At 45.4% G+C, this 19,982-nt stretch overlaps 2 protein-coding genes across 6 annotated transcripts in view; one reads left to right on the forward strand and one right to left on the reverse strand.

Moving 5' to 3' along the window:
- The window catches only part of GAK (cyclin G associated kinase), a gene marked incomplete in the record, with an annotated part of 102,613 nt that extends 87,983 nt beyond the window's left edge, over window positions 1-14,630 (reverse strand). Inside the window, 1 exon segment of the mRNA XM_014586055.2 lies at window positions 14,396-14,630. Coding sequence (XP_014441541.1) covers window positions 14,396-14,506 — 111 coding nt within the window.
- A 45-nt stretch (window positions 14,631-14,675) lies between these two features.
- The window catches only part of TMEM175 (transmembrane protein 175), a 20,505-nt gene continuing 15,198 nt past the window's right edge, over window positions 14,676-19,982 (forward strand). The window contains exons 1-3 of one of the 5 annotated variants that reach the window (XM_027770074.1): window positions 14,676-14,797; window positions 17,031-17,213; window positions 17,451-17,489. In XM_027770074.1, coding sequence (XP_027625875.1) covers window positions 17,061-17,213; window positions 17,451-17,489 — 192 coding nt within the window. In that variant the 5' untranslated portion in view covers window positions 14,676-14,797; window positions 17,031-17,060. Of the gene's footprint in view, window positions 14,798-14,981; window positions 15,256-17,030; window positions 17,214-17,450; window positions 17,490-19,982 lie in introns of those variants that run through there. The other 4 variants (XM_006143848.3, XM_006143850.3, XM_006143849.3 and 1 more) reach the window with 4 other exon arrangements.

Raw genomic sequence — 19,982 nt, forward strand, 5'->3', positions numbered from 1 at the left:
CTCGTTTTTTTGGGGAGCCCACGTCCCCTAAAGCAAAAACCTCTCCAAAAAAAAAAAAAAATCTATTACTGAGGCCAGTAGGTGGTGTAGTAGTTAAGGAGTGGGACCCCCATATGGCTGATAAGGGTTCAAGTCCTGGACCTGGCAGCTTGCTTTCTCACTTTTTCTCTTTCTCTCTGGTAAAAAGAAAAATAATAATAAATAAATTAAATTAAATAATTATTTTTTAAAAAAGAACTACAAAAAAATTACTGTAGTACACAAAGTTAACAGAATAGGAACACTGTGTCCTTTCAATATTTACTGAGAAAGCTTATGTCAAATTACTCATGATTCTCTAAAAATTTAATTAAAAAAGTTATTTTTCATTTGCCAGAGGGCACATGCACTCACTGGAGACAGAGACAAAGTGAGAAAGCACTCCCCCATGGTCATCATACCACAATCCCTTCTCTTCCAGTTTTCTACTCTTTTGGGATTTGGGGCACATATGCCCAGTGTGTTTCTCAAGCGAGTAGCTCAGGACTAAAAACGACACGATTTGCCATGTGGGATTGAGATGCTTTAACCACCATGCCACTGAATGACCTCCCATTCATGATTTCTTAAAATAGTGATACAGGGAGGGACCAGCAGTTAGCGTAATGGATATGTTGCTGGACTCCCACATAGCCAACCGCAGTTCAAGTTCCAGACCCGGTGGCTTAAAACTAAGGCTGGGTGCATGTGCGTGCGTGCCCAAGATCCCTAGAGGAGAATGGAGGAGAAGGGATTGCAGCATGGCCATCCCCCCAGGGGGTGATTTCTCGTTTTCTCTCTCTCTGTCTCTCTCTGTCTGTGTGGTGAGCGCACACGCCCTATAGCAAAAACCTCCCCCCAAAATAAATAAAGATACAGGGATCATAGCATAGGGCAGTGGTTAAGTACTCTGCATTGTGAGCTGAATCCCACATAGCTGACTACAATTCGAATCCTGGCCCTGGTGGAAACTCTCCAGAGGCATGTATATGAGTGCCCAAAATCCTGACAGGAAGAGGAAATGAAGGGAAAAGGATTGTAGTGTGACCACACTCCACCAGGGAACACCTTCTCTCTCTGTCTCTCTCTCTTTCTCTCTGAATAACTGTGTGCACCCTCTGGCAATAAAATAAAACAAACAAATTCTCAGCAAACTAGAAATAGTTTCAGCAAGTACAAAAAAACAGCAGTTGGCATAATGGCTATGTCACTGGACTCCCATTTAGTAGACTGCAGTTTGAGTCCTGGACCCGGTAGCTTAAACTCACGCTGGGCGCGTGTGCATGCGTGCCCAACATCCCTAGAGGAGAATGAAGGAGAAGGGATTGTGGTATGGCCCCTCCCCCGGGGAGTGATTTACTTTCTGTCTCTGTTTCTCTCTGTCTTTCTGGAAAGCACATGTGCCCTATAACAAAAATCTCTCTCTCAAAAAAAATTTAAATTAAAAACTATGGAAACATCAAACTCAATTGTGTTTTTTCCCCTAACAGTAAGAACAAGGCAAGAATGTCTGCTCTTGGTACTGTTTATATTTTACTAAAGATTATAGTCAACTTAAGAAAGCTAGAAAAAGATCAGAGATGGAGAACAAAAGATATAAAATTCCAAATAAGAGAGCAGTAAGTCTAACAGATCTATTCTACAAAATGGTGACTATAGTGTGAGAACGCAGCTAACCACGGGTCAAGTCCTAGACCAGAGGCTTAAAAATCACATCAGGCTCTTGTGCACATATGCCCAAAATCCTGAGAATGAAAAATTGTGGTGTAGCCATCCCCCCAGGAGGTGCTTTCTCACTTCCCCTCTCTCTGTATCTCTCTCTCTCCAGCAAGTGCATGTGTCTTAAGGAAAACAACCTTAAAAAAAAAATACGGGGCCAGTGGGTGGTGTGGTGGTTAAGGGCACTGGATTCCCAGATGGCCAACAGTGGTTCGAGTCCTGGACCTGGAGGCTTGTTTTCTCACTTTCCCTCTCTCTCTCTCTCTGTCCCTCTCTGGTCAAATTAAAAGTAAATTAAGTAGGGACCAGCAGTTACATCGCTGGACTCCCATGTAGTCAACCGCAGTTTGAGTCCTGGACCCGGTCGCTTAAAACTCACATGGAGAGTGTGTGTGTGTGTGTGTGTATATGCCCAAAATCTCAAGAGGAGAATGAAGGAGAAGGGATTGCAGTGTGGCCATCCTCAATAGGGGGTGATTTCTTGCTGTCTCTCTAGCGAACGCACACACCCTATAGCAAAAACCTCTCCAAAATAATAATAATAAAATAAAGTTAAATAAAATAATTCTTAAAATATAGTTAAACCAAGGAAAAATGATTAAAACTAGGGGAATAAAACTCTCCCTATTCATAGTTGATCTAACTGTAAAAGTGAAAAATCTTAAGGATTTTACTAGAACGTAATCTTCAAGGTTACAAGGTCCTCAGAATTGGGACCAGCAGATGGCGTAACAGTAATGTTGCTGGGCTCCCATGTAGTCGACTGCCATTTGAGTCCCAGACCCAGCAGCTTAAAACTCATGCTGGGTGCATGTGCATGTGTGCCTAAAATCCCGAGAGGAGACTAAAAAAGAAGGGACTGTGCCATGGCCATCCACCCTGGGGCGTGATTTCTTGCTTTCTGTCTACACGTACACACCCTATAGCAAAAACTTCTCTTTAAAAAAAAAAAAAGGTCCTCAGAAATAATCTCCTACACAGCCTCCTCAGCCTTCCTACTAGATTCCCTCAGCCTTAGCCATACTGATATTACTGCCTGTCCTCAAATACAGAGTCTATTACTACCTAGGGCTTTTCCACACAGACTGAAGGGGACACCTGACCCTGGACATTAGCCTGATTTTCCTCCAACCCCCACCCGGCACTGCACTTTTTGCTTCCCGTCATTCCTCTGAGGCCTTTCCTGGTGCACCTTCATCCCAGTCACTGTGGGACTCCAGCACCTCAACCACTATGCCACTTGCTGGAGAGGGGGGGTTTGCAAAAAGTTCATGGAAACAACGCACATTATGAAACAATTACGGATGATTCCAAAATCCTATTGTACCAAAATAAACTGGTACTTTAATTCCATTTTTCCATGAACGTTCTAAATTCCCCCCACAGTACACATTTATTTGGACAACTGTTTATTGTCTGTCTCTCCTTACGATGATAAGCTCCATCTATATCACAGTATCTAGAACATGCCTGGCATGTGGAGCTAAGTGAAAATGTGTATTGAGCAAATGAACAGATCATGTAAATAAAATCCTAAGTGAAGAAACAGGTGATTTCTTGTTTTCTCTTTGTCTCTCCAGCAAGCACACTTTCTTAATAGCAAAAATCTCTCTTTAAAAAAAAGAATTCCCCAGGGGAGATGACCATGCTATAATCCCTTCTCCATTTCTCTCTTGGGATTTTGAGCACACATGCCCTGCACATTTTACAAGTCACTGAGTGTGGGACTTAAACTGTGTGGTCAGCCTTGTGGGATTCAGCCACCTTAACCACCACATCATCTGGCTGATCTGCCAGGTTTTTCCCCCAGACGTTAACATTTACTAGCTCTTGGGACCAGTAGTTAGCATAATGGCTATGTCACTGGACTCCCACGTAGTCAACCATGGTTCGAGTCCCGGACCTGGTGGCTTAAACTCACGCCGGGCGCGTGTGCATGCATGCCCAAGATCCCGAGAGGAGAACGGAGGAGAAGGGATTGTAGCGTGGCCATCCTCCCTGGAGGGTGATTTCTCTCTCTCTGTTTCTCTCTGTCTGGCGAGTGCACGCACACTATAGCAAAAAGACCTCTCAAAAAAAAAAAAAATTTACTAGCTCTAGATAGTAGAACATAGGTATGTACTATGTTACTCCTACTTTTCTGCATTTAAAATTTTTTTCATTACTGGGCCAGCAGGTAGCATGGAGGTTACGGAAGCTGGATCCCACATGGCCAACCATGCAGTTCGAGTTCCAATCTCAATAGCTTGAAGAAAATCACACTGGGCACGTACGCATGTGTGCCCAAGTTCCTGAGCGGAGAATGGAGAAGAGATTATGGTACAGCCAAATTCTCCCCAGGAGATGGTTTCTCACTTTCCCCAATCTGTCTCACCCTTTAGAAAAAATTGGAGGAAAAAAATCATTATTAAAAAAGATAACAATTTCAGAAGTTACTATTTAGCTAAATTAATCAAGACTATATGTTACTAGTGGAAGGACAGATACACAGATTGACATAATGGAGCAGAAAAACCCAGAAATAGAGCCATACAAATACATCCAAATTATTTTCAATAAAGGTACAAAACTGGTTCAATGGAACATGGATAATGTTTTCAATAAATTGTGGTACAAGTGAACATCCATAGGCAAAAAATAAATTCTGAACAATATTAATATTCCTGAGCAATAATTAATCAAAATGGACTATGGAAATAAATGTACAGTTGTAAGATTATAAAACTTTTAGGAAAAACATGAGAAAAATCTTCAAGATCAGGAGCTAAACATAGAAATCTAGCAACAAAGGCATGATTAACAAAAACGACTTCATCTCAATTAAAAACTTTGAATCTGGGACCGGCAGAGTGGTGTCACTGGACTCACACACATGGCTGACTGTGGTTCAAGTCCCGGGCCTGGTGATTTGCTTTCTCACTTTCCCACTCTCTCTCTGTCTTTCTTTGATCACATTAAAATAATGATGATGATGATAATGAATAAAATTAAATTTAAAAGAATTATAAAAAAAAAATTTAATGACCAGCAAGTGATGTATAGTTAAGGGCACCGGACTCTCGCATGGCCGTCCATGATTTGAGTCCTGGACCTGGTGGTTTGCTTTCTCACTTTCTGTCTCTCTCACACTCTCTCGCTCTGTCTCTCTCTGGTCAAATTAAAATAAATAAAATTAAATAATTATTTAAAAAAGTTTTTTTGGAGAGGTTTTTGCTATAGGGCATGTGCACTTGCCAGACAGACAGAGACAGACAGAGAGACAGAAAGCGAGAAATCACTCCCCAGGGGGGATGGCCACGCCGTAATCCCTTCTCCTCCATTCCCCCTGCTCCTCCATCCTCTTCTCGGGATCTTGGGCATACACGCACACGGTGCCCAGCGTGGGTTTAAGCCACCGGATCCAGGACTCGAACCACAGCTGACTACATGGGAGTCCAGCGACATAGCCATTACACTAACTGCTGGTCCCTAAAAGACATCTTTAAATTTAAAAAAAAAAATAAAAAGTAAAGTAAGGGAGCTAGCAGGTGGTACAGTAGTTGGGGATGCTAGACTCCCACATGGCTGCCCACAGTTCAAGTCCTAGACCTGGCAGCTTGCTCGCTCTCGCTCTCATGCTCTCTCTCTCTCTCTCTCTCGCTCTCTCTCGGTGTGCGCGCACATGTGCCCTACAGCACATTTTTAAAAATAATAACAACACAAATTAAATTTAAAATTCTTTCAAAAAAGGAAATTAAGGACAATAAAGTAAAAAGGCCTGGTGTCCTTATAAGAGAAAGATTTCTCTCCCCACTTCTTCAGGACAGCAAAGGAAAGGCCTTGTGAGAACAGAGTGAAAAGGCAGCATCTACAAACAAGGAAGAAAAGCTCACCAGAAATCAATACTGCCAGAATCCTGTTCTTAGATTCTGAGCCTCCAGAACTTTGAGAAAATAAATTTCTACTATTTTCTCCACCCAGTCTGTAATATTTTATAATGGCAGCCCTTATAGACTAAGGCACTCATACATTGCTAGTGGGAGTACAAAATGGTATGTCCACTCTAGAAAAATTTGGTAGTGTTCTAATAAACTAAACGTGTAACTACTGTATGAATCAACAACTGTACTGGGCATTTTCCCCAGAAAATGAAAACTTATGTTCACCCCAAAACCTATACACAAATGTTCATAGCAGCCTCATTTGTAATAACCAAAAACTGGAAACAACCTAGATGTCCTTCAATGGGTGAATGAGTAAATAAACTGTGGCACACCCACACGATGGAATCTATTAGAATAAACCACTGGTACACACAACAATCTGATGAATACTGTATGATTTTACTTACACAGCATTTTTCTTTTTAGGGGAGATAAAGATTTTTTTTATTTCTACTGGGGGAACGAACAGAATAAACAGAACTGTTTTCCAATTTGCTTTCCACTGTATACACACATACATATACCAAAACACCAGAACAAAAAAAAAAAAAAAAAAGAAAAAAATAAGAATCAAAAATCGAAACACCCTCAAGCTACACCAATATGAAGCCGCACTTCGCATTGTGACCAAAAGAATAGGTCCTAAGAGGAAGTGCAAAACGCAAAATTAAATACAGAAAAATGCTGAACAGCAAAATTAATACACAAAATACTGGGGTTGGCAGGCGGCATGGTGTTAAGGGACGCTGGACTTCCATATGGATGACTGCAGTTGAAGTCCTGGACCTGGCAGCTTGCTTTTTCATTTTCCCTCTCTTTCTCTGGTTAGATTTTTAAAATGATGATAATAATAATGCATAAGGCTGAACAAAGTAATTCTTTAAAAAAATATATATATACACAAAATACTTATATTACTGAGTAATAGGTGATGTTCTCTGTAGCTATATAACTTTAAGAACCATATAGCTGATTTGTTAAATCTAGTCCATGCCAGCTTCCAAAACCAGAAAATATTTAAGTTAGGTTTGTTGTTTGATGCTTCATCAAAATTTTCTTTAAGACCTAGAACAGTCATCCTCTTCATCAATGTCTTCTGGTTTTGGTGCTTTGCTATCTAAGACTTTCAGTGGGAACTGTTTAGCTAATGTCCTGAAGGCTTGTTAAGCTGCCTGCATTAAGCTGACTTAATATTCCAGGAAGCATTTATGTGATTGGTGTGGCTTCTGAATGATAAGTAATCGCAAAAGTATTAGCAGAGGGAGAAACTTTGACTTTGGGATTGTTGAAATGAATAACTGTCCCATCATCTTTAATCAGGTTTACCTCTTCGGTATCAGCTATATGATTCATAGTCAGTTTTTTGGTTTTTGTTTTTTTTTAAGAGAACTCTGAAGCTTTTTGTCATCAGCTGTAGCTGTTCTGTGTACCACCTTCTTTCTGTGACCTGTACCTTTTCGTAACCCCATCTAGACCTGAACTTGAAGTTTGGCTAACTTTTCTTGATTCATGCTGTTGATAAATCTGAAGCATGGAGGGTGCTGGAGTTGGAGTACCCTCCATGCTTAACCACCACGCCACCTGCTGGTCCCTAATTTTTATTATTTTTTTTAGAGATTAGGCTGCCTCAGAGAGTGAAGCCTTGGGAATATGACTTGGCCTAGGTGGTTGATCCTCTGTGCCTATTTCAAAATTGGCAGAACATATGCGGTAAAACGACTACACATAACTGGATCTTATAGGTGCCTGCATGCATTTCTTTAGTTTCTTTAGTATGTCTTATATATTATTGTTATTTTTATTTATTTTTTTTTTTTTTGGGGAGGTTTTTGCTATAGGGTGGGTGGCGTCCCCCAGAGACAGAGACAGAAAGCGAGAAATCGCCCCCAGGGGGGATGGCCACACCACAATCCCTTCTCCTCCATTCTCCTCCCGGGATCTTGGGCACGCACGCACACACGCCCGAGTTTTAAGCCACTGGGTCCGGGACGCGAACTGCGGTCGATTACATGGGAGTCCAGCAACATAGCCATTACGCTAACTGCTGGTCCCTATTGTTATTATTTTTAATTAAACATTTTTTAAGTTTATTTTTTATAAGAGCAAGAGAGCCCTGGAGTGAGCAGTCCCAATGAGATTTTGACATTGTGATCCATCCAACCTCAGCCAGCCCCCAGGTAATGGGCACATGCATGCCAAGCACACTTGGGAGGTCCTAGAAGGTGAACTAAGATTTTTTTACAAGAGCTTTCTTGCTATAGGGTGTGTACACTCGCTGGAGAGACAGAGAGATAAAGTGAGAAATCACCCCACAGAAGGGATGGCAACACCACAAATCCTTCTCCTTCACTCTCCTCCTGGAACCTTGGGCATGAACACACATGCACCCAGTGTGAGTTTTAAGTCATCGGGTCCAGGATTCGGACTGTAGTCAGCCATACGGGATTCCAGCATCTTAACCACCACGCCACCTGTTGGTCCCAACTAAGCACATTTTTGAGAAACAGACACTGTAGGGGCCAGCGGGAGGCGCGGTGATTGAGACACTAGACTCTCACATGGCCAACAGCAGTCTGAGTCTCGGACCTGGTGGCTTACTTTCTCACCTTCCCTCTCCCTCTCTCTGTGTCTCCCAGCATTAGGCTTGCAGGGCATTTCTCCCTTCTCACATGAATGAACACAGTAAATGGGCACTGTACAGCTCACTTCCGTGATGTGTCTCCCTTCCAGGACATATTGTATAGATCCACTCTCCAGATTACTCAGATACAGAACATATGCCTACGGGCGCTAAGAAGCCTCAGGAAAGGCTGACCTTACCTTGCACTTCCAGCCCTCCCCACTTCTCATAAGCTTGTGGCTTTGGCAAGCTACTAACTGCCCCAAACCTCAGTTTTCTCATCTGTAAAATGGGAATAAATATAGTATCCACCTTCTAGGGCTGCCATCCACTTGGAGCACTAGGGACTGTGCACAGTAAATATAAAGGACCCCTAAGGAGCTAGCAGACAGCATGGTGGTTAAGGTGCTGAGCTCCCACATGGCCAACCACGGATCAATTCCTGGACCTGGTGACTTGCTTTCTCAATTTCCCTCTCCCTCCCTCCCTTCCTCTCTCTTTCTTGTCAAGTTAAAAAAATAATAATAAATAATTTTTTTAAAAAAGATTTTTGGATAGGGTACATGCACTCACCAGAGAGACAGAAAGCAAGAAATAAAACCACTGGGGGATGACCACACCACAATCCCCTCTCCTCCATTCTCCTCTTGGGGTTTTGGGCTCACACACACAAGTACCCAATGTGCGTTTTTAGCCACCAGGTCCAGCACTTGAACCACAGTCTGACTATGTGGGAGTTTAGTGACATAACCATTATGCCATCTGCTGATTCCAAAAAAACCCTTTTTTTAAAAAAAATAAATGCTCTTGTGGTAGTATCATAAATGCCCTTGTGGTAGTATTATTTGTTTAAGAATTATTTAATTTTATTTATTATTATTACTAGTTTTTAACTTGCAATAGTACATATGTGCTCATGAGAGAGAGAGAAAGCAAGCCACTAGGTCAGGGATTTGAACCATGGTTGTCCATGTGGGAGTCCAGCACCCTAACCACCCCTCCACCTGCTGGCCCAAAGTCTTGATTATTATTTCACTCTGGGTATTAGTCAAAGTGGATAATGAGCTGGTGATAAAAGTTGCCAATTGGAAATAACACAGGGCAATTAATGTGGCACCAGGTATGGGCCACACAGACCTGATGGCCCAGAACCAGCTGCCCAACCTCCAAAGACTGTGTTATCTATGCTCTGCTGTGTCTAGAAAATAAAAGGCATGTGTATGATATCCCTCCTTGGGCAATAATATTCTGCGTACTTCAGGCTCTGTGTCCAGGGACAGGTACAATGGGCCAGCAGATGGCGTGGTGGTTAAAGGTGCTGGATTCCCACATGGACGACTACAGTTCGAGTCCTGAACCTGGTGGCTTGTTTTCTCACTTTCTCTCTCTCTCGTCAAATTAAAGTGAAAAAATGTATAAATAAATAAAGTTGAATAAAATAATTCTTTAAAAAAAAAATAAAGAAAGAAGGATAAAACCAAAACGGTTAAGAGAACATTGTCCACATTCCATGATCTTGTTCCTGTGTGGGCAGTGGAATGTGCTACTGTGTTGGTATACTAACACCACTTAATAATCTACTTTTAAAATCAATCTGGGACCAGCAGTTAGCGTAATGGCTATGTCACTGGACTCCATGTAGTCAACCGCGATTCGAGTCCCAGACCTGGAGGCTTAAACTCATGTCGGGCGCATGTGCATGCATGCCCAAGATCCCGAGAAGAGATGGAAGGAGAAGGGATTGCGGCATGGCCATCCCCTCTGGAGGGTGATTTCTTGCTTTCTGTCTCTCTGTTTCTGTCTGTCTTTCTGGCAAGCACATGCACCCTATAGAGAAAACCTCTCCAAAAAATAAAGAATAAAAAAATAAAAAATCAATCTAAAATGCAATATTAAGGGCTGACTCTATGGTCTAGTAGATAGGGAAGGTAGATTCTACAAAGCCAACCACATGGTTCAAATCCTAGCCCTACTGGCTTGAAAAACACACCAAACATGTGCGCCTATGTACCCCAAATCCCAAAAGGATGGAGAAATGGAGGAGAAGGAACTGTAATATAATCATACTCCACTGGGGGGGGGGGGGCTTTCTTTCTCCCCCAACCCCCTCTGTCTCTGTCTCTCTCTGGCAAGCAAACATACCCTCTGGCAAAAATTAAAATGCATTGTCGATACGTGGAGCGGATTATTTTGGCCCAACAAAGAGCCTCTCCCTCCATCAGGACAGTCTCAATGAGATTCTGAAAGTTGTAGCCAAGAGTCCTGACTGTATAACAATTCTACAACTGTCTGCCAAAACCAAATAGTCCCTAAACCCTCACCCAGGTTAGAACATTGTGCAGAAGTGAAGGGAAGAACCCCAAAAGCAATGCCTAAGAGGAAGATGGTAAGATGGGTGGAAAGACAGGACGGCAACTAAGGGGTCCTGGGAGTGGTGTGAGCCATGCCCTTACCATTTCTCAAGCCAGAGCTTGAGCCCCAAGAGAACAGATTCCTGAGAAGGAACCACATTAAATCAGGAGGAAGATTCCCCCAAACCGTCATTAATATTGTGTGTGGCACACAAGCATAAGAACCCCAAGTAAGTAGTTGCTGAATGAACGAAACTTAATATCTAACCAAGCACACAAGACTAGTTACACTTAAACTACATGATGGTTGTGCGAGACTGCTTTCACTGTCTACCTCGGTTTACCTCATTAGCAATGAACTCTCCACAGACAGTTCAAGTCACCTTGGAAAGGTGGATTCGTCATGCATGAAGAACATACTTGCCTCTGGGGTCAGCAGGTGGAGTGGTGGTTAAGGTGCTGGATCCCACATAGTTGAGTCTACAGTTCAAGTCCTAGACCTGACAGCTTGAAAAACACACCAAGCCACGTGCATGCATGCCCCAAATCCCAAGAGAATGGAGAAGGGATTGTGGCAAGGCTGTCCCCTGGGAGGAGAGAGGGATTCTTCTCTCTCTCTCTCTCTTTCTCTCTGCCCTCAGTAAACACACTGACTCTATAGCAAAAACCTTAAAAAAAAAAAAAAAAAAAAAAAAAAACACAAAATGCACATTTGCCTCAGCAGTAGTGACCCATTCAGAAGAATCCAAAACAAGAGAACACAATGTACTCTAGAATGCATTGGACTAGACACCTCTGACATTGTTAGTCACTACCAACTTTTTTTTTTAATGAAGACCTAGAATAAATGTTGAAAAAATTAGAAAACTTTTTGACACCACAGTTCTGCCCAACAGTATAATTCCAACCACAGGTCCAAACTTCTAAAATCTATGAAAATTATTTTTTCCTAACTCACCTGATGGCAAAATTCAATCTAAATAACTTGTTTGGGATAACCCCTGACATGAAGTCATACTTATATTTAGTTAGTTATCCCACAGTGAGAATATTTATCATTCAATTCACAGATTTTAATGTTTTTATTACAGAATATTTTCCCAACTCCTTTGGAAGAATCCATGACATACAGGATACAAACTACAGTATATTTCTTTTTTTTTCTTTCTTTCTACCAGAGACAAAAAAAAAAAAAAAAGAAGAAGAAGAAGAAGAAAAGAAGAAAAACAGAAGAGAAGGCTCCATGGGGAATGGTCATGTCACAATTCCTTAACCTTCATCTCTCCTTCCATTCAGGATTTTGGGCACACACACACATACCTGGTGTGTTTCTCAAGCCACCACATCTTGGACTCAAATAGCACAGTCAGCCACATGGGATCTAGCTGCCTTAACCACCAGGTCACAGAACCAACCAGCCCACATTTTTTTTTTTTAACCTGAGAAATTTAGAAATTGTTAACATCTATTCCCAAGCATTTCAGATCATGAACATTCTCCATTAAAATAGCTTTAATTCTTCCAGCCTATGGTCTAAGGTTGTTGTCCAGGCAAAACCTATTTAAGTATATTTATATATAATATGCAACACAGGTTTCTCTATTTTGGTTCAGAAGGAGGCTTCAAAATATTTTAGAGGTTTCAGTCACCTATTATATTTAATAGGAGGAAATCCATGGCTCATAATTGCATTAGTTGTTTTTAATCTCCCAACTCGCCTAGATAACAAAGGGAAACAAACTCTTTTACACAATCACAGCGGCTGCCCATATTTCCTTGTTCTTCATCCTGGGTGTTAATTGACCTTCATAAGCTTCCTTCTTTACACATGAACCTTCCTCTACTACCAATCAATAACACCTCCCATCTGCTATACACATCCAGGGCCCTGGCCCTGCCCCAGCCCCAAACTGGTGGTATTCTCAACCCCTCCCACCTATAAAAGCTATCTTCTGGATGGGCCCCTTCCCTGCCACCTCAACTGATGACGTCTAGACGTCTCCATTAGGTCTGGGCTGCTCCTGATGTTGCCTTGTCCATAGGCCTTTGTCTCTTACTATATGTTCTATAAGGGCAAGTCCTGTCCACTATTAATGTCTTAAAGAATGAAGATAACTGTCTGGTATTTTGTAAAATTCTGGTATTTTACCAGAACAAATGAATTGATCTGAGGGAACTCTAGACATTCTAACAAATATAAGAGAATATTATTGTAACAGAAGTACTGCCTACCCCATCTCTGAAAAAAGAACCTGGAGTTTTCCTAGCAAATCACACCTAAAACTTGTTTGCTCCTGATTTTTCAAGAGAAAAAAGTGTTTGATAATGTTATATTCCTTCAAGTCTTCTGGAATAAAGACATCAAAATATTGGACCAGTTTTCCTGCAAAAAACTGAGCATAGATGGCCAGAGGGATGGCCTCCATGCTCAGCTGACCCTCTGCCAAGGGGGTTATCTCCAGAGAGCTATGACAGAATTGGTGAGGGTCTGATCTTCCATGCTGCTTCATTCCCTACCAATGTGTCAGAATGCATTTATTCCAAGATCAAAGATAGCCACGTTTCATAGCTAGTGAAACCTGACACACTCTTGGACATCGTTTGACAAAACGTAAGAACAAATGGGACTACAATGACATCAATGATAAATTCTGTGTGATAAAAAGAGAGGACGTTCGGGAAGGTAGAAACACACCAAGCAGAAAATTGATTCAAGGGAAAGCAGGTGGCATAGTGGTTAAAGGTGCCAGACTCCCACACGGCCAACCATGGTTGAAGTCCCAGACCTGGCAGCTTGCTTTCTCACTTTTTCTTTCTTTCTCTCACTTTGTACCTCTATGGTCAAATTAAAATAAATAAATAAAGTTAAATAAAATAATTATTAAAGAAAAAAGAAAATTGACTCAAGAACGACTCAAAAATACTGACGTTGACTTATCTGTCCATCCTGCAAAATTTTGTTATACATTAGGTCACAGCTTTGGGCTCTGCTTTCTGTAATTTGAATGAACTAACTAACAAAAATCCAGAGGTGCACAGGAAGAACAGAGATTACGGGTCACATACTGTCTACCCAGGTACGACAACACCCGAGTACCACAGGGCAGCAACGATGTGTACAATTACCATTGCCAAAGTTGCCTAGAATTTCAGACACCAGCTGTAACATCCAGAGGTCCAATCTGTCCTCCTCCAGAACAACAGGTACAACACACACACGTAGATGTAAACCAAAGAGCCAGGGCTTACACCACTAGCTGTACGACTCACCCGCAGCCTCCAGCCTTCAGCCGCTGCACCCTCTCCCCCTTAAATTTTACTGTGTCCCTTACCCTGGCCCCTTGCCTGTCACCATGCACAACCCTGAGGAAGTCTCTCCAGTCAAAGGCCTCCTATAACTATCCCTCGCCCCAGCCTGATCCTACACCCCCGTAAGGAAGTGCCCAACGCAGACCCAGGCTCACCATCACCAATCATTTCCTTCTGCCTGTCTCTGCCCCTGGCAGTACCCTACCCCAACTCGGCCCCCTTTCTGCTCCCTCTGGTCACCCTCTTCTCCCGGGCTCATGTACTCCCCCCGGCGGCCACCCTTCCTCAACAACCGACTCTGCCCCGGGAGGTCACACCCCACCAGTCCACCCTGTTTCCGGGCAGTCACTCTCGCCCCAGCCTGGCTCCGACCCTGACCCTGGTGGCCTTGGCGACGACCCTCCACGACAGGCCTCACCCTCGGCCCGGACCCGCCGCCCCCGCCGCCGCCGCGCCTCCCCGAGTTCCACCGTCTGCCCCACGAAGTCACTCTGGTCGCGGCCGGCAGCGCCGCCTAGGGAGCCTGGGCCCGCCAGGAAGTCGAGCGCGGACTGCAGCAGCGACATGACGGCGACCGCACCGCGCCCAGCAGCCTGAGTGGCCGGGCTCCGGCTCCCGCTCCGCGAGCTCCACTCAGCAACTGCCGGCCCCAAGTTCCGCCATCTTCCGCCCTGACGTGTGACGTAGCTGCGCAGCGGGCCGGAAGGACGCTAGGCCTCACTTCCGCCGTGCTGCTGGGCGCGCAGGCGCGGAGGCACGGGGGTGGACGGGGCGTGCGCAGGATGGCTGGTCACGAGCCTCGGGCCGTGGATTTCGTGTAGACTTGCAGAAGAGTGAGCTCGGCGGTTCCGGCCCAGGTAGTTTAGCCCCAGCCCAGCTCCCCGCCTACCCCACACGGCCTGTTCTGCGGGAGGCTTGTTCCCAGCTGCTTTGGTTCCCGGAAGCGCTTCTCCAACCTTTTTTTGCTGCCAGCAGTCGCTCTTGCGAACGCGGTCGTGTTCTTTGCCTCCGTTGGCGTGAGCAGTGAATGAGATAGTGAGCGTCGAACACGCAATAAACGTTGAGCTTCTCGCAGAAGTCTAAATTCCCTGTGACGAGTAATGAGTAAGATTGGTGGCGCCGCCGACGTTCTCTTTAACCTAGTCACAGCGGCCAGGTAGTGCGGAGGTGAGAGACCGAGCACCACCCTTCTTCAGAGCATCGTAGTCCGGGCAGGGCAGGTATGGGCCGGATAACCTTCATTCTGGGCAACCACAGCAGTGCAGAGACTGCCCTGTAACTCTCCAGGTTCACGCGAACCCTGACATTTTACGAGGTAAAAAGCAAGCCCTCTTAGACTAGTGGAAGTGTTTACAGTGCCAGATCATGTGTGCGTGAAAAGGTGACTTTCCTTAGACATGTTTTTTTGGTTTTGATTCACACGGTATTTCAGGGGAAAAGGTAAGTTAGTTGTTACTATTTCAGGAATGAAAAGTTTGAGCCGGTTCTGTAGCCTACTGGTTAAGGTAACTGGATCCCACATAGTCCACCATGGTTTGAATCCCAGCCAGGAGGCTTGAGAAACTGGCCAGTGGCCTCTGCATGAGTGGAAAAGGCATTGCAGCATGGCCACCCCCACTTGGGGATGCTTTCTGCCCCCATCCCTCACCCTGCTACACATACACACATATCTTACTGCCAGTGCCCACACCCTCTGGCAATTAAAACTTTAGGGGCCAGGAGGTGGCTGGTGGTTGAGGTGCTGGGTTGCCACATGGCCAACTGCAGTTGGAGTCCCGGACTTGGTGACTTGAAACTCATGCCAGGTGCATGTGCCTGTGTGCTCAAAATCCCAGGAGGAGGATGGAGAAGATGTAGTGTGGACATCCCACAGGGAGGCGATTTCTCATTTTCCCTCTCGTTCTCTGGCAAGTGCACATACCCAATGACAAAAACCTTAACAAAAAAAAAGTTTAAATTTAAAAATAAAACTTTTTAAGCTTATGTCAGAAAAATGTTATCTGCCAATATTGGACCCAGAATCTTGTGTTATCAGTTAGCTAGAGCTCCCCCCTCCAGGTAACACAATCATGTACCTGGCCAACTTGGCTCACTCACATTACCTGTTCTGTTCCGCTGGGTGTTTGAGATTGATATTCTAATCTGATAGAGCTTTCCTTGTTCCTAGGTGGCCCAGCCCTGGTGCTGCAGGTGGGCCAATAGCACAGGGACTGGGTGTGCCCTCTCCTGGTGCCAGTTGGTTACACAGGGCCTTGACCCTAGAGGTTACAGGCCTGAGAAGCGCAGGCACCCTGTGGGAAATGGACAACCCGCAGTGCATATACTTGGGCACCAAGTCCCCCAAGAAGCTTTCGTGGACTTGGGCCCCACATTTCTTTTCCAGATTTAGTTGTTTTTTTGGGGAGAGATTTTTGCTATAGGGCACGTGCGCTCGCCAGACAGACAGAGAAAGAGAGATAGAAAGCGAGAAATCACCCCCCAGGGGGGATGGCCACGCTGCAATCCCTTCTCCACTCTCCTCTGGGGATCTTGGGCACGCACGTACATGCGCCTGGCGTGAGTTTTAAGCCACTGGGTCCAGGACGCGAACCACGGTCGACTACATGGGAGTCCAGCGACATAGCCATTACGCTAACTGCTGGTCCCTCTTTTCCATATTTAGGATGAAAGCGGCTCATAGTGGAGAGTCTACCTGTAGGGATTAGGGATTCTGGCACCTGCCCTAGTGATGCAGTGTATTAAATGCCTACCGTAGGTGCCTTCCTCATAGGTGCCTTCTTTATATCTTCCTTTTCTCAAGGGAAAACTAAGGCAAATGACTATAGTGTTTAGCAGTAACAGAGCCAGGGATAGAGTCTAGGCTGGTTCTCTTAGCCTGGATTCTAGAAATTCAGAGGAGACACCTAGAGAAGATAGAGTGGCAAAGACCCTACTCCCTCAGGTGCAGCCTAGCCACTCTGCCCGGGGTAGCTCTCCTCCCATGCACCTGCTTCCTGTGCCTGCATTATGGCTCAAGTCCACAGAGGCAGAGCCCCACCCCCCAGGGGCATGGCACTGACTTGCTCAGACTCAGGCTGTGTTTCTTCTCAGGCTCCTGTGACCACCAGGCAGCGGTCCACCATGTCCGGGTCCCAGACTCCAGAGCAGGTGCTCGTTGCACAGGGGGACTCCCCCTCAGGCAGAAGGGACAAGGATGCCCTGGAGGGTGCCCAGTGCTCCCACCGCATGCTCAGCTTCAGTGATGCACTCCTGTCCATCATCGCCACCGTCATGGTCTGTATGGGGCCCGCCTACATAGCCAGTTTTCCCACCACCACCACAACCAAGGCAGCACCCCGCCTACTCGGGCCTGACCATGGTCTCTGTGGTATCTTTGGGTCCCTTAGCCCCTCAGGAAGCTTGGGGGTACCCAGCACTGTCTCAAGTCTCTCAATCACTGCACTTGAGAAGTGGTCATTATCCAGCCCAAAAAAATGTCTCTTGGTTTCTTTTGTGTCATTATTCCTTTAGATCCTGCCTGTGACCCACACGGAGATCTCCCCGGAACAGGTAAAGGGAACGAGTTGTGCTTTGTGTAGTGTTGCATTAAAAACTTGGTCTGTGAGGCTTCTGTCTGGGCTGAGGTTTGGGGGAGAGGGGGTGCAAACCCATAGCACTGCAGCTTTTGAGGCATGGGAGGCAGGACTTCATTGAGAGGGGAGAGTGGGCTGTTGGAAAGGTCTTCTCTTCCTCAACAGGCTGGGGCTATGCTGGTTCAGGTAGAGTGGGCTCCCAGCCCTGGCTCCCACAGGAAGCGCTTTCTCCCTGAGCTCAGTGGACAAAGGTGGTGCCTTCCAGGTGAGCCTGGAGGGACAGGTTGCAGAAGGAAAGTTCTAGTCCAGTCCTGAGAGGACAATAGTTTTCTCTGCCCGAAAAGCTCCTGTGGGTGGAGTCCTTGACCCAGAGCATCCCTCACAGCCGGTCCTCTGACTAATCGGGTGGGCAGTCTGCAGCCTCAGCAACACTTCCTCCTTGCAGCTTCATCGTGGGGGTAAGTGAGGAAGAGTTTTAAAAGCAGAGTTTGCATCTGTCGTCAACTTTATTGGCATGTTTTGAGTTAAAGAGCAGCAGATAGCACGGAGGCTGAATGATTTCAGAGGACATTTGGAAGGCTTTTGTTGTCGTGCCGCTTCCCGGGTGCTACAAGGCACAGAGGAGTGAGAACGCAGTGGAGCTGAAGTTCCAACGTCAGCCTGTGGACTGAGCCTGGATGAAGCCGGGAAGTCACAGGAGCTGCTTAGTTTGGCTTTTTCTTTGTGGAAAGGTGATAGGAATACTTTTCACAGGGTATGGTGAGAATAAAGTGGAAATGCAGGTTAAGAACTGGCTGTCAGGAAGACCCCGGCATCTGGTGAAGGCACTTACATGGGCGGCATCTGCCAGAGTCATGTCCTCCCTCAGCTTGGGGAGCTTACAGGCAGAGGGCCAGAACTGGCTTTGGAGCCCTCTCTGGGGAGAAGTGTGGGCTCATATAATGTGCGGTGCTGGCCTGGCACCAGTTTCGGGACAGGTTATTGAAGTGCAGCCACATTGATGAGAGGTACCCAGGCCAGGAGGGCACATGGAAATGAAGGGCTTCTTTAGTGATTAACATAAAACCCCATAGACTAAACCTCACACTTCTTTGCAAGTCACTCAGGGTCATCTTTTTGGAGAGTAACTTGTTGGTATAGACTTCCTCATATGTTCTGGCTGGTTCACAGTGAGGGTGTGCTAAGCCTAAGAAAGTTCTTTGAGTCTGTGGAACTCGTCCACAGACACATTCTTGGGAAGAAGGAAACACCTGACATGCTTCCTGTGGAAGGCACTAGAATAGCGGATGCCGGTTTATGACACGGGATTCATGGGGTTGTTCTGACTCTGCTTCACTTAAAAAAAGCTGGTTAAGGTTTTAGTTTAAGAAACATGGCACTCAATAAAAGATGTAAATTAACTAAAATAAAGTTACTGACACAAAGACCTGCTTCCAAATAAAGATCCAAGGGAAACAGTGATTTTTTTTGTTTGTTTTGTATTCAATGATGAAGCATAAAATCCCCTCTCATAACTTCAGGGTAAGAGCTCTCCAGACGCAGAGGATGGTTTCCTCCCTCTGCGTCTCCATTCTGACCACAGACCCTAGGGACTGTGCCCACCTGCATCCCACTGAGCTACAGAGGCACCTTTTCCCATAGCTGTCCTCCAGGCAGTGCTTTGGAGAGCCAGCTGTGACTTGAATGTATCCCTCCAAAATTCATATGTTGAGTCTTAAACCCCAAGGAGCTGATACGAAGAGGAAGCATCTTTAGAAGATGGTGAAACAACCTTATAAAAGAGCTAGGAGACCAGCAGTTAGCATAATGGCTATGTTGCTGGACTCCCATGTAGTCAACTGCAGTTCGAGTCCCAGACCCGGTGGCTTAAACTAACGCCGGGTGCGTGTGTGTGCATGCCCAAGATCCTGAGAGGAGAAAGGAGGAGAAGGGATTGCGGCGTGGCCATCCCCCCTGGGGGGTGATTTCTCGCTTTCTATCTCTCTCTGTCTCTCTCTGTCTTTCTGGCGAGCACACACGCCCTATAGCAAAAAAAAATAAAAATTTTAAAAAAGAGCTGAAAGGAACTAGAAAGGCCCTTTTGCCCTTCCATCTCTTCTACCACGTGAGGACACCCAACAGGCACCATCTGTGGAATGAGGAACGAGGCCCTCTCCAGACACCAAACCTGCCAGTGATTAAGACTCACATCCTCCCATCCTCTGTCTGGTACCCGCTGGTCTGGTCCTAGGAGTCTCACCTCAAGAGCTGAGATTTCAGCAAGAAACTAGTCCACAGAAGTCTCTGAAACACGTCTGTGGATGTGGACAGTTCTTCAGTGCCATGGAAAGAGGGCAGGGAGCTGGAGGGTGGGCACACAGTTGTTAGGGATGATGGACAGCAGCACAGAGGAAGCTGAGCCCAGAGCCAAGATTCCCTCCCAGGCACTTCACAAGGCTCTCCTCAGGGGTCTTACCCCCCCCCCCCCGAA

Source organism: Tupaia chinensis, unplaced genomic scaffold (genome assembly GCF_000334495.1).
Source record: "Tupaia chinensis unplaced genomic scaffold, TupChi_1.0 Scaffold000111_1, whole genome shotgun sequence".
Taxonomy (NCBI): domain Eukaryota; kingdom Metazoa; phylum Chordata; class Mammalia; order Scandentia; family Tupaiidae; genus Tupaia; species Tupaia belangeri.